Consider the following 15,105-nt stretch of genomic DNA (forward strand, 5'->3'; position numbering starts at 1 on the left):
AGATAATATTGAAATTCTAAATTCCATAGCATCGACAGAATCAACGAAGGCGTTGCAGACCGTGACTTCGATGACCGGCACCCTGGTTCCGGATACACCCTTGGTAACGACGTTGCACTATTACCCCCATACGCCAGCATTGGTTCAAATCAGCCAGGCCGAACCGACACACTGTAGATCACAGGTAAGTTCACTCTTCCAGCTTTTCCCTTCCCTCCTGTCAAACAGGACAGGATGTCCCTAGTGACAGAATGGAAGAGCAAACTCAGACTAATTATTCCAAGCCCTGGCCGCATTCTAACCGTTCGCATAATCGCATATTGTGTATTAATCATGCGCAAACCCATTTGCATCGCCATCTGCATAGATATTGCTGACCGGCTCATTGTTGAACCCGTGATTCCTGTTTGACGTTGAAAACGTCGGAGTTTTCCTGGAATTTTTATTTTCTATTTTTCTTTAAAAAAATCGAGTAATTTTATCATTGTCCTTGGAATAAAATACATTCTTTATGCTTGAGGCTTCGCAGAAGACATAGAAATTAATTGTTGCTTGCATTGCGGCAGATTTCAATCAAGTTGGACAAAGTAATTATGTTCACTGTCGGTTAAAATGATAATTCGTAAAGTGTTTAAAATTTTTGGTATAAAACTGTTTATAAGAAGAAAAAAAAAAAGAAAATCTGTACGGTCCAACTTCGTCGAACCTGCCGTAGCTTTGGTCACGCCACGACACCTGATCCTCGAATATCCTGCGTTGCAGCAGCGAAATTCGTTCTTATTAAAGGCGACGTCTCCCGTGTCCTGTCTGACGCCACCGCCCGAAGTGACGACCATCCACGCGATCGAGCCACCGGAAGTGGCGCCGATGGTGGGCGTACAGGACGCATCGAACCAGACTGACGCGCCCGAGCCGGAGGACCAAGAGGCTGGAACGGTAGCGGAAGCGTGCGTGAAACAGGAGCAAAATCTGAGCACCTGTCAGCTACAGGGTTCCGGTAATCTGACAACGACCACCACGAACCTGACGAATCTAACGAACTTCGAGATCGTCGCTGCATCGCCGGAGAAGGTCTGCAATGTCGTACGAATAACCACGACCACGACCACGGTGAACCCGGCGGTCTGCAGCATTGTCGGCAAGGTCGACAAAGCTGAGAACACGGTCATCAATATGGCCGACTGTCCCAAATACGCGATCACGAAGGAGTGCCGAAGTGTCACCTCCATCGACAGAACGATCGAGCACGTGGTCTCCAGACAGATTGATAGGGAATACGACGACAAGACTCGCGTCGATGAAGAAGACGACGAGGCGATCGTGGAGGATAGAATGTCGCGCAGAGACCTGAAGAGCGGGCCAAGGATCATCGAAATTACCGAGGAAAATTGTGATAGTTTTCATGAGAATTTAGAGTTCTTTGGAAGAAGGAGGAATCCTTTCAGGGATCATTCCGTGGATCGGCAAAAGGACAGGAAGAGGTACTATGCTGCGGAGTTCGCCGAGAGAGAACGGGATAGAGAGACTGATCCTAAGGAGAATTACGAGGTAAGCATCTAGTGAATATATTTTCTTTCTCCTTCCGCTTTAATTTCATACATGCGTATATTAATTATTATCGTGTCAAGGTAAAGTGATCGATATTTTTTTTCTTCTTTTGCCAAATGAGGTTTCCATAAGCCTCTATGGGTTTTAATGTTAATTTAAAATTCATGGATGTTTAAGTGTCTGAATTTGTATAAATTGGTGCAGTTAAATGTTTATACTCTTAGAATGAGCTCTAACATCTGTTAATGGTACGATAATTATATTTTTAACGAAACAGAAGTTAGAACTTATTCCAATTGCATAATTTAACTAAGTAGTTTTATATTTTCAGCTGGTTACAAAAATTTCATCGCATACTCTCTCATTATATTTTTAACAAATAGTAACTACGGTTTAAATAGCTACATTTAAAAATTGTTGCCTTAAAGTTTTGTTTATTTCAAGAGAGTCTATTTATTTCAAAGTATCAACGTATCGATTTTTCATTTCTTACAGAAACAGACTATTGTGTATTTAAACTGTCTAAAAAAGTAAAAGAGAATGTAACAATTAAAACTTGTTATGTTTATCGGTGAGAGAAAAGTGCGAATTTTACAGTAAAGAGAAAAAGAAAAGAAGAGTCACAATGCTTCAGCTTTAATACACCACTGGCCATTAGTGTTTGGATACCTGTAGAGTTTGAGATTAATTTAAAATAAAATTATAGATTTATTAAAGAAGAATTCAAAATCATACTGTTGTATAGTTTAACTCCTTATAATTATCTCTGTGTAATAATAATAATCATTGAAATTGAAAACGTAAAGTTCACGTTTGCTGTTTTTAACATTCTAGTCGATGTCTCTATAAATTTCAATAAAAATACTCATAAAAATTCTGGTTATTACTTTAAATATGTCTGACTATAAATACATAATGTCAAATAAATCAATGTTAAATAAATCCTCAAAAATGATAATTCAAATAAGGATACCCCTTTAAACTTGAGTTATTGCAAATAAAGAAATATATACGCGTTATTTTTGGCTGTTCTACAAGCCTATAAAGCTTCATCCAAATAGGACCGTTCGTGACCCTTCCTTGTTAGATAAGCTTAACATACATAAAAATTTGAGATAAAGTTTTTACAGTCCTTGCTACATTCCAAATGTCGTACATTCGAAACGTTTAAAAGGTCTGAAATATACTTGGTCTGCATTTACAATTAAATTATTAATTCATCTACATATTTACATAAAAATATATCAAAACTAAAAGGTGTGCATAATATAATATAACAGTAGAAGTATAATCATTCGACAGTTCATACATTTCATGTTAGTTGCAAGTGTCCAAATACTTATGGCCGATGGTGTACGTATTTTTACATTAGGTATTTTCAACAGCTACGTAAAAAAAAAAAAAGTAAAACATATGCAATGAAAATTTAAAAAAAAAAAAAAAAATGAAGATATTAACAAAAGACTTGAATATACCACACGTGGGAGAGAAGTAAAATTGTGCTAGTTCCTCCAGAAACGAGCTTGCAAGCAAACAATTCTAATTAATCTACCAAACGACTAATTCAAAACCAATTGTCACACGACGACTCCAAAGAAAGAATCAACAGTTGATAATATGCACTAGTGCACAAATCGTAAATTCAATCAAAAGGATAATAATAAGAAGAAGAAAACCATTTTTTCAGGCCGAGGATGTCGCGAAAATGACGGATAATCATAGGCAAGTAGCCACCGCGACAGAGGACCTTGAAAGGAACGTTAAAGCGCAGACAAAAGAGTGCAATGAATCGAAAATCGGGGTCAATTGCAACGCTGATCCTGAACCGTTGCCGCGTCCACAGATCACAGTGAAATCGTTCGACATGCCGAGCATCGACTGCGACGAGCAGGTGGAACAAGTGGTGATTAAACAGGAAGCCGACGATGGTGCGTTCGAGGATTGTTCGTACAGATGCGAGGCCGCGTCGATGGCCGAGAGGCCGAGATGTCTGGAATCGTCGAAGAAGCACATGGCCGAGAAGTCTCATCCCGGTATCGAGAACGTGGTGGAGAAGCTGAAGAAGAACGCGGTCGCTGCGCTGCAGGAGTCGGCGCCGAAAGTGGACGATTCTAAAGAGAAGAACGTGAGAAGACAGCCGGAGGTAATACCAAGGAAGCTGGAGAACGGCTTGAAGAAGCATCTGCTGAGGTTCTGCGAGAATGCCCAATTAGCCGAGAAGCAGGAATCGTCGAAAGAACCAGAGTCACCTCAGAAGTCGCAGGATGTCCGCAAATGTCCACCCACGACAGAGCCTTTCGATTCGCTGTTGAATTATCCTAGAGACTGTTATCTAAACAACAATAACGTCGCCAGAAACGGCAACAATAACGTGAAAGGAGCGGAAGAAAAACAGTCTCTCATCGTCAAGGAAGAGAAGACATCTCCAGATGCCTATGAGGTGTCCGAAATGAACTGTACAAACAGCGTCACGCCTAAAAAGTTCAGAAAAATGGAAGTAACGAAGGAGACGAACGTTCCAACCGCGGATAATCAAAGCATTAAATCCAGGGTCATTGTCGGTTCCAAACAGAAGCCTACGGTTGACATAAGCGGTCTGGAGCTGCTGTCGAACAGCATCGAGCAACTGGAGCAGTTGAAGCCGGAAGTTCAGGGCACGGTTCCGGCTGAACTGGAGAAATCACCCGTCAAGAGTAAACTGATGTCTCCACAGACGGAACGCAACAACAACAACGTCGACAGCCCGTTAGGTCTGCTGTGTGCCTTAGCTGAGCAAAGGTTCATGGAAGAAGTGGGCGACAAGGTTCCGCGGAAGTTGAATCTGGACAGTTCCGAGGAAATATCTCATGCCGGAAGGTTGTTGCTGAACTTGGGCAGGGCTGCGATGCCGGATAGGCAGGAAAAGATGTCGGAGAAGAGGAAATACGCCGAGGAGGAGGATTACGAAGGCGCGAAGAAGTTCAAGACGAACGAATTCGAGGAGGAAGAATCTTGTCGAAAGGCTGACAATGATAAAGGTACGGTGTTTAGGATGAAGGAGAAGACAAGGAGGGGCTTGGAGTTCTGCGAACGATACAGGGTGGAAGGTGATCCAGTTCTATTATTGAACAACACTGACGTGGCGAACAACGATCCTTACAAGAACTCAGATTACGAGAAAATGGAAGGTTTTCAACAGTATCCAACGAACAATGGCGCGTATAGTGAAAAAGAATCCATGGACGATAACGACTATTCCGATGCTGATATGTATTGCGAGAAAATGTCTGAGATGACCGAGGAAGGTCGCGAAGGTATTGAGAGAAGACTTTCCGTTGGTGACCATCGCGACTGCCACGATTATAGCAACCTGCAGGCTAAATTGGTCGCGAAGAAATTCATCGCTAGAAAAGGTCACATCGACGACGATGCAGACTGGCCGAACATGGACGCCATGGAACTGGATATGAGAGTGCGGTTGGCTGATATTCAGAGGCAATACAGGGAGAAACAAAGAGAACTGTCCAAACTGACGCCGAAAAAGGACGAGAAGAAGAGTCCTGGTAGACCTAGGAAGAAAAGCCATTCTTCGAGGTAAATTTTCAATATTTTTATACCATCGGCTTGGCTTGCTGGTAATGGTGGAGGTGAGTAAATACGAGTCCTGACAAGTCGCTGTTTTATTAAAATTATACCATAGGGGTACTTGATACATTGAATGTTGCGGGGGTCTGAATAGGAAGTCAAATTTACATTTTACTTTGAAAATCTACTAGCTTGAATTTTGAAAATTAATATATTTTATAAAGATCATTATCACCGCGACAGTCAATGTGTTAAGATTGATTCGCACTACAGCTCACACTTTAGAGACATGCTTAAAATCACGTCGTGTCTTTGGTATTCGCATTTATATCGCAAAATTAAATTCTTAGATATGCATTCGTATTAATGTATCATTTATTTCATAATTCCGCATATTCCGTTTAACAATCTTACACAAGTTCTCCATTGTATTAAGATTCGGTAATTGTACGTCGGTATCCGCTATTGTATATCATCCGCTGTGAATTTGTTGAAGAAAACTTTCAAGGAAAAATGAATATTTATTGAAAAATATTTGCAGCTCTGATCACGGCCCTCTCGCATCACCGCCAATGTTGGAGGCAATGTCTTCTCCGCACAAATCTCCAGTGCAGTCTCCGGATGGAACTTCACCGCCAATGACCTCGGCTGTACTGGCTATGCCAAGGTGTAACGTGAACTTGGTGAAACTGGGTGAACCGAGAAGTCATATTAAACTATTGGACAGTATACCGAGCATTCCAATCCCAGTTCCACCGGTGGCTTCGCCTATCACCGTCTTACCATCGAGCAAAGCGTCGCAGGACGACGATGAAAAGAGTTCTGGAGGGGTGAGTTTAATATTCCGATCCTTGAATTTAATTAAAAACTGTGCCAGCCAAGACACAATCGAAAGAACCAGAAAGAAAATCAGAATCAGTTCTTTCTTTCCAAAAAATAAGAGTCTCATCCAGAATTCCAAATCTGTCCCAAGTTAAATGAGTGAACCACTTACAGAAATGGAGACAACGTGGCATACCTGGAGGCTTCGACTCTTGCAACAATATATCGCGGTAGTCAATGTCAAAAAAATCAACAATTCGTAAGATATTTCAAATTTCACTTACGAGGTATCTCTCTCTCTCTTTCAAACTTAAAATATCTCACGAAGTATAGATTTTTTTAACATTATGCCTTAAACAAATTTCGAATTAGGCAGAGGAAGATTTAAAAGTATATTTCGTCTCCTTGAAACGAGACTTCCGCGTTCGTCCCTGAACAGTAGCGAATCTTGAAAATTTGATCGGGGTTCCTGGTACTCCAGTATAGCAGGAAAAGGGTTAAATAAAAATCTTCATAGATCATATTGGAATGTTCATAGATGGGATACGATACATCGTCACCAGCACCTACGGTTGCAAGTTCAAGTTCCGCTTCGAAGAAACGGAAGGTCGGTCGACCCAGGAAGTTGATGTGTACGTCAGGAAGTGTCAGACATCTGACGGAAACGATAGTCGCGAAGAAACCTAAAAGCAAAAGTTCTCTCGTTGGCTATTTGTTGTCGTCGAAAAATAGACACCTTCAGGCGAAAGTGAGTAATTTTACTAACAACGGGCCATCGTCCAATTAACACACCCTTAATTTTTATCCAATTTTCGTATAATTTGTAACTCGACAAAAATATTCCACGCATAGTCATTTTTCATTGGCAATCGTCTGTACCGAAGAGACGAGAGCAATCCTTATAAATTTGGGTCGAAGGGTTTGTCTACTTTTTAATTCTAAATAAATATTAATGAATTTTCATGAACTTTTGCTGCCCATTTCCGTCAGATACAAAGTATCCCAAGAATCTCATCGTGGCCAAACAATTCTAAAATTCTTTCACTTTTGAGATACAGCGAGGGAATTGATTACGAATTGTTGATTTTTCTAACATTGTACCCCGATACCGTGAAAAGTAAATCAGTTTACGTAAAGAAATACAACGATTACCTTTACGGTACATTTACCATGTAACATTATTATTAATTGTAATGTTATGTTTGTAAATAGTACGTGGGTAAAACTGGGTATACTCCGCTGCCCTTCAAGTCCGGGCTATCCTCCATGAGATCTTCCTCCAAGAGTCACAAATCCGCGAAATCAAAGCCCAAACCCGCCAAACAGACGCCGTTGCATAATAAGAACGTGATCAGTTCGATCATCGCGGAAAAAGCGAAGTTGAGCCAAGAGGTGAAGTTGGAGAAACAGAGTAAGATGAAGCCGAAGCTGAAGGCGGAGGCAAAGGTGAAAACCTGGGAGGACGATGAATCGAGCAGTGTTGCCGAAACTCCGATACCAGAATTTACCGTACAGGAACCTGTACAGGTAATTAGTGCTAATCTTCCTCGGTACTAATCTTGATCTCGTTATTATGACAACTTATACAGTGCATCGTCATTTCGTACGAGTAGATTCTCCTGAGCGTTGTATCGAAGGGACTGCTGTTGCCATTTCAAAGAATCTTCTTCTATTATTACGCTACTTTTCCTAATTATTCTCATACATTCTATTCGAGGCGTCAGTCGTCAGTGACCCCTCAAAAGTACTAACACATCTGATACTTGCTATGGCTCAGAAATCTTCATTTAATATGCAACAATCTAATAATATTCCTACAAACCAGTCCCAAGGATCATCAACATAGTGTCTCTTGATCTAACTAAAAGCCATTTTAATTAAGCGTTTCTTGATCAATTAGGAGATTCCCGTGGACACATCGGAGAGCGTTGAGACGGAACCGGAGAAGATCAGGCACGAGAAATCGAAGAAGAAGAAACGGAAGTCCAGCTCGTCGTCACCGTCTAGGCATAAGTCGAGCGATCGGGAGAAGAAGGAGTCGAAGCGTAGGAAATCGCTCGAGTGCCAAGAGTGCGCTAAAGCGGCTAGGGCCGAGAAGACGGAAATCGTGAACAGATGCAAATTAACGTCGGCACACTTGGCCATTGACCAGCTGAGGGTCTTGACTGCGATGGGCGGTCTATTTTACGCCGGAAGGCTCAGTGCCGTCCAAGCGCCTGACGTTTATGCCATCACATTGGACGGGGAACGTGGCAACAGACCTCACATCCATTCCAGAGAGGAGATCCTACGAGATGCGGTAAATTAATGTTGATTTACACGATACGTTGCAAAATTATTCGGACGTCGTTAAACCGAGTTGTCGTAACTAACAGATTCATCCAAAAATTCTCCAGTCCTAAGTCATAAATTCATCTTACAGAGTATTTAAATAAATAAGTGTTATCGAAGAAGAAAAGAGAGAGAGGTTTCTGACTTGTAATTTTCATTTCCACAGATAGTAGAAGTTTGTCCAAGCTCGACGAAGGAATTACCGCCTGGTACCAGACTGTGCGCATATTGGAGCCAACAGTATCGATGCTTGTATCCAGGTACCTCTGTTGAACCTTCAGAACCAGATCCAGAACTTGACGAGAAATTTGTCAGCGTTGAATTCGACGATGGGGACAGTGGAAGAATCGCTTTGGATGATATCAGGTTGTTACAACCTGATTACCCTGTCGTTGGTACGTTTCCTTGTTTTCCTGAAGCACAAATAACGAAATAATTAACGCTTTGAGTTAATTATATTAATTCTCTTTGAAATTGTACAGAGTACGACCCAAATCCGCTGTTGTCGCTGGGCAAACGCCGCCGGCAAACGTCAGTCTCGACGGAAGACAAACGTTCGACGAATAGTCAGTCGGTTGTTCCGTCGAATACAAACACCGCGGTAACTGCTGTTACGTCCACGACGAATTGTTACGTTACATCGTCCGATGCACAGCCGTTGGAACGGCATAAGTCTGAGGAAATGGACAGCAAGGAGTTAGAGGAGTATCGCGAGAGGAAACGTATGAAGAAGAGAAGAAAAGACAAGTTGAAGAGGTTGCAGGAGGCTCAGGAAGGGAAGAAGAAGCACAGGAGGCACAAGTGTTGCGAGGAACACAGGAAACATAAGCACAGAAAACATAGGAAGCATAAACATAAGCACAGCCATCACAGTAGTCACAGTGATGGAAGTCACATCAGGTTTGTTCCATAATTAAACGATCCTGTAGATATTTAATCGAGTGGAACTGAAAAACGTGTTTCTCGACTTTAATACTGACAATATTTTCTTTCCATTTTTCAGCAGCGGGGAGAGCTGTTGCGGTCAAAAAAGCGAGGAGGAAGTGACGAAGGAGACAGTGCCCAAGGTGGAAGAGGAGGTCGAGGAGGAACCGATCAGAGAGGAAGAAATAATCCCGGAACCGGTGAAAGAACCGGTTCGCGAAGAGAAGCCCGAGAAACCGAAGAAATCAGACAAGAAGTCAAAAATGCGGGAGCGACAAGAGTCTGTGGAAAGTCGTAGTAAAATGGCCGCGTTCCTTCCAGCCAGACAATTATGGGGCTGGGCTGGGAAAGGTTACAGACGACCCGGTGCTAAGGGTAGAGCCAAGAAGCAATTCTTCCGAGCTATCCAGCGCGGAAGCGAAACGATCCAAATCGGCGACAGTGCTGTCTTTTTATCCACTGGCCGACCGGATCGTCCTTACATTGGACGCATCGAATCCATGTGGGAAACTTCCAGTTCCAACATGATCGTTAAAGTCAAATGGTTCTATCATCCTGAAGAGACTGTTGGGTGCCCGACGAACCTGAAGTATCCGGTAAGAATTTCAATTTCCAGTAGATTTTTTACGAACGATCCAGCAGGCTGTGTCTTCTACGGCCATAGAATAGAGATAAAAAAATGTATTAATATGAAATATTTCTGTACGAATGTCTTCAGGGTGCTCTGTTCGAGTCACCGCACATGGATGAGAACGACGTGCAAACAATTTCTCACAAATGCGAGGTGTTACCCCTTCAAGAGTACACAGAGAAGCTGGGCAAAGAGCCGCACAGATACCTGACCATCTACGACAACAACGATATTTACTATTTGGCTGGCTACTACGACCCAACCACGTACTTGTTGACTATGCAACCAGGGGTTGTTTGAGAACAGCTTAAGCTGACGATTAAGTTAACAGGTGTTACTTAATTGTCGTCAGCCAAGAAATTACTGCGAAATTAACTAAACGCCGTGGTCGTACCGTTAGGTTTTGACGTACGCCAGGTTGAAAGTGTGGATCGAAGGGGCGGACTGAAAATCCAGCGAGTTGGATGATATTCAAAAGCGAACTGAACATTCGTGGATCAAAGACAATTAGGATCGTACTTTTTAATACGATCTTATGCTTTCTCAGAGGACGTTCGGGGTTCAGCGTCGCAAGACACAAGCGTTATTTGTTATCGGCACTGAGCAACATACATTTCTTTCAGTTTCCTCGGTGGTTATTATAATTGTTACAGTCGTCGTTGAGTTTTCTCCTTAATCGAGCACAGTTGTTGAACGATCGTTGCACCGTATTTTCGCTTCGGTCAAGCCAGTACCTATGAACTTTTCCCAAGACATGTGCAATGACACGTTGTTTCATTTTTGTTTTGCGAATTCGAGGATTCGTAAAGAATTATTTCAAGGCTTGTGTCCTTGTATAACGAAAGAGCGATCGAACGACGGTTCTCTTTCTTTCCGAAGCTCATTTATCGTCGAATAGAAATCGACGACTAAATAAAGGAACAAATACATTAATATTATATACACAGGAGAGATGCAATATGTATTCCGAGTGGCATTACGAAGACGCCAATAAAAAAGAAAGAAAGAAGTTTTATTGATTGTACATATTGAGAAGTAGTATTCCGTAAATTGTACATAAACCGTTAAGCGTGTATAATCTGTAAGCGTAAATCAGATTACAATCTGATCGTTAATCGTTAGACCGGTGTTAAATATTGTTGTCTAATCGCGAAAAAACACAAACACACATGCATACACATTGAAGATATGGTTGAGATATTTTCCCGCGTACCTTGTATTTTCATCAAATCGAAGTAAATGGCCTGTTCTTTGACACAGTCCTCGAGCTTTTAGCTAATCTTTCGAAATACTCTTGAAACGTACTTAGATCGACGCTTTGACGGCCTCACGTTTCATTCCTTCTCAAACTCTCAGCAACTTTTTCAGCTGCCCCCTTTTTCTATTTAACATCTTGCCTTATAACGAGCCCGATTTTTAAACGACTAATAAATCTTACTCGTAGGATAGTTAATCTATCGTTCTGTTTTCATTCAGATAGAATTTTATTTCGTGGAAACCGTATTCGAATTAGGAGGGTACAGATCAACCCTGTTCACACTCTTCGAGATTCTCTCCAATCTACAGCGGTAAATTGAGAAATTGTAATTAGTAGGATAATTGACTGATAGCCGTCAGGGTGTTAACAGAGTGTCTCTTTACGTTTCCTTTTCTTCTCTCTTTAAGTTTATCGACGACACGGTCGCTGGTGATACGAGACAAGGTGCTACACGATCTTTTTTCTTTGCTACGCGCTCGTTACTGTTTCCAACTATTGATATTCGCGAATGCTGTTTCGGATTAAGACGTTTTTCTACCCGATCATTTTACTATTTCTTCGCTGTAAGTTCGTCAGCGAGAAGAAAGCCGGCCCACTTTCGATTTCATCGAAAGTAACCAATCGTAGACGGATGTATGTACAATCACCGCTCGACTTTTCCGCCGACTACACGTATACTCATTATCGAGTCGAGATCACGACGAGTGTTTCTCAGCCCTGTTTCCGTCTTACCGCGAGACGAGGCACGATTTTAGTACAAACTGCAAATACAATAAATAGCCATGCGTTCTTCTCGGTAGATTTTCATCTCGGCGATAACTCTTTGAAAGAGACGAAGGAACAAAAGAGAAAAATGAAAAAAAAAAAAAAGACAAAAAAAGAAACAGAACAAAACGGAGTACTTATTATTATGACGCGTACGATTGTCGTCGTCGTGTAAATAGAAGATTCGTAAGTGTACGCGATCGACGAGCGGCATGTCTTAGACACCCTCGTCGATACCCATAGAATTCTATTTCTACTTCTATTTCTATTTCTAGCCTTTACGTAGATTATCCTCTGAGGTCGATCGATTCGATCGCGCACAGTGCGTACAATCTGTACATGACATAGTATTTTTTCAATTTAAGATGCAAAGAAAATCGAGACCGGGGTTTAAAAGAGGACGAATATAAATAACGAGGGAAGTATAATCGAGAGATTCGTCGGTCACAGTGGTTCAATTTCTTCTCTCGAGCCACGTCCCTTTGGCGTGGAAATGATTTTCTTCGGAAACGTTGCGCTGAAAAATGTTTAATATCGCGCGCAAAAAAAAAAGTGTCGTTTTGATACGCTTCGATTCTGTGCAGCCTACTGATAGAGACAATGTAGACGAGGCACATTCGCTTGTAGATTTGTAAATATATTAGCGATTAGGTGGATGGAGATAAGTGTCAGTGTCCCTGGCCCTTTTTTTTATACCTTTCTCGATCCGTCGTCGACACTACGTTTCGCGACAGAAAAATGAAAAATACAAAAAAAATAAGAAGTAATTCGAGCGTACGTCATTGTACATATAAGCATGATGAATACTAAGGAGACACCGACATTTCGCGACGAAGCTTTTCTTCTGCCATTCGAAAGTATTAGAGTGCTTGATTGATTTAGAACCTATATGTTAATTACATTCGGTAAATATTATACATTTTTAACATCCTCTAAATTATATTTCGAAGACCTCTGTTAATGTTGCCGAAAATTTTGTGAATAATTTTGCCAATTTTCCAAAGTATAAAATTTGTATGTCTAAGGGGGTAGATCTACGGCGTCAGGATCTATGGTCTGTTTCCTAGAGCGTAGATCTATGGCCTAGATAAACCTAATAATATAAGTAAATAATAAAATGAATCATGTTTATGATTATTTGGCAATAAATAAAATTTATCAAGTGTCCTAATACTTTTGAGTGGTGGTATACATACATTGGTGAAGAAGGGTGAAAAATAGTATGTAGGACGTTTCTTTCGATAAGTTTATCAACTTTGAGGACGATAAATAAAGTAGTCTCCGTACATTTCATTAGAACTTACTTTAACATTGTATCATTTCTGTCTCAGACGTAAAGGAATTGATTGTTTCAAAATTTGTGAAATTCTTAAGATTGAAACGATCAAACTTCAAGTGACGGATATTAGATTTTTTTTAAGTTACGGAAATTATTAACGTGCTTTCGTCGAAATATATATCGACTTTTGTCGATAATAAATAATAACTCTATATGTTAACTTATTTTCCATCCTTCATTTATTTATTCTTCCAATTTACTTTCTACTCAAAAGTAGGTATACGATATTAAAAATTTTATATGAGCAATATTAGCTATATTATCCATAAGATATTAAAGTTTCATTTTGAAAATTCGGCTTCGTTATTTTTGCGACAGATAACGTACTAATGAATTTAATATAATATTTATTATTGATATGAACGAGGATAATCCATCAAAATATTAACAATTAAATTAACGGATGACCGAATATTATTTTCATTTGTATATTACGTATTTGTCATTTTCTGCGTTCAAAATGTACAATGTCAAACAAGTTTCAATTAAATGTACGGAGACATTTTTGATAGATTTATGCAGGGTGTAAAAAATGTTTAACCCTTTTGGTAATATGGACGACCATAGCCAGTCCACGTTTAAATGTGGAAATAACAAATATGAGAAAATGCTAAAGAAATTAATTTTCAAGGACTATTATAATATAAAATTATACTGACTAGATTCAAAGGTATAAAAATATTTGTTACATATTTCCTTTATCACTTTTTTTTAACTTTATGTAAGTCGAGCAAAATCTTATAAAACGAAGGAAGTTCGACCCTGCATCATTTTCTTACACCCTGTATATTTATCAAAAGGGAAAACTGTAAGCGTGAACAGTATATAAAATTGATAAAAGATAAGCGTACACTGTTCGAGCTAGTCCAGCAGCTACATAAGGGTAGTTTTTAAGCTTACAAATGAAGGTAATGGATAGACGATGGGTTCTCTTTTTTGAAGGAACGATACGAGCAAAACTATTACGCTACTATTATCAATATTACATTTATTAGTATCATTACTACTACTATCATTATCATCATCACTATTATTAACATTATTACTATTATAATAATTGCTCGTAGCCTTTGTTTATTTTTTTTATTGAAACATAAATGCCTCGTGTATCTATTACCATAAAACAAAGTATCCCTTTTTCGTCAAGTTGCATACTCGATTGCCATTTTCATTCGCGCGAGAGGAAAAATGAGAAAATATAAAATTCGTGATAAGATAAGGATGGACGAGAGATTATTTGCGAACTTGTATATTTTGCGTGAATAATCGAACGCGTGGATGACTGGTGACAGAAAGAGATAGGGAGAGAAAGGTGAACAAAACAAAAGAAGATAATATTTTATTCTAAAGAATCGAAATTATATTATATTTTAATAACGGAGCCGCGGGTAGCCGATTTAACGAAGTAGTTCGAGCAAGCGTGTGCGAACGAACGAAAAATAAAAAAAATAAAAATAAAAAAGATTACAAAAAAAAAAGAAAGAAAGAAATGGTACGAAGATAAGACGGTGAGAATGAGAAATCTTTTAAGTAGACGAGCGACGTGTTTTTGAACTCAAAAGTCTGAGAACAAGGTTTCAGGATAAGCAAAGAGACAACAATTGAATTTCATTTATATTTTCTTATGCGACACTTTTTTGTATGCTGTATGACGTGTGTGCGTGTGGATGCAAGGCAAGTCTCGGTTGACGTTTCATTTGTAAAAATAAAAAGATGCAAAAAAGAAGAAAAAAAGAAAGGAGAAATGACACGAAATTCGAAGATTTCAATGAAACGTGCTGAAAAAAGAAGACACATATTGAGCTATCGTGTAAATAAGTATTATCTATTTTGTTTCGTTTTTATTCCTTTTTTTTCTGCAGATCAGTTGCAGATTTCTTTTTCTACTCGGTATAAGACTCGTATTTATGTTGGGGACATTTT

General features: G+C 39.8%; 1 protein-coding gene across 2 annotated transcripts in view; it reads left to right on the forward strand.

Annotated features, from left to right (window-relative positions):
- The window catches only part of LOC114873803, a 72,274-nt gene extending 57,300 nt beyond the window's left edge, over positions 1 to 14,974 (forward strand). Inside the window, exons 14-24 of one of the 2 annotated variants that reach the window (XM_029182507.2) lie at positions 30 to 184; positions 787 to 1,548; positions 3,236 to 5,121; positions 5,654 to 5,942; positions 6,473 to 6,682; positions 7,147 to 7,461; positions 7,835 to 8,233; positions 8,432 to 8,660; positions 8,748 to 9,165; positions 9,269 to 9,785; positions 9,908 to 14,974. In XM_029182507.2, coding sequence (XP_029038340.2) covers positions 30 to 184; positions 787 to 1,548; positions 3,236 to 5,121; positions 5,654 to 5,942; positions 6,473 to 6,682; positions 7,147 to 7,461; positions 7,835 to 8,233; positions 8,432 to 8,660; positions 8,748 to 9,165; positions 9,269 to 9,785; positions 9,908 to 10,120 — 5,393 coding nt within the window. In that variant the 3' untranslated portion in view covers positions 10,121 to 14,974. Of the gene's footprint in view, positions 1 to 29; positions 185 to 762; positions 1,549 to 3,235; positions 5,122 to 5,653; positions 5,943 to 6,472; positions 6,683 to 7,146; positions 7,462 to 7,834; positions 8,234 to 8,431; positions 8,661 to 8,747; positions 9,166 to 9,268; positions 9,786 to 9,907 lie in introns of both variants that reach the window. The other variant, XM_029182508.2, reaches the window with a different exon arrangement.
- The last annotated feature ends 131 nt before the right edge of the window (positions 14,975 to 15,105 follow it).

Source organism: Osmia bicornis, chromosome 11 (genome assembly GCF_907164935.1).
Source record: "Osmia bicornis bicornis chromosome 11, iOsmBic2.1, whole genome shotgun sequence".
Taxonomy (NCBI): Eukaryota; Metazoa; Arthropoda; class Insecta; order Hymenoptera; family Megachilidae; genus Osmia; species Osmia bicornis.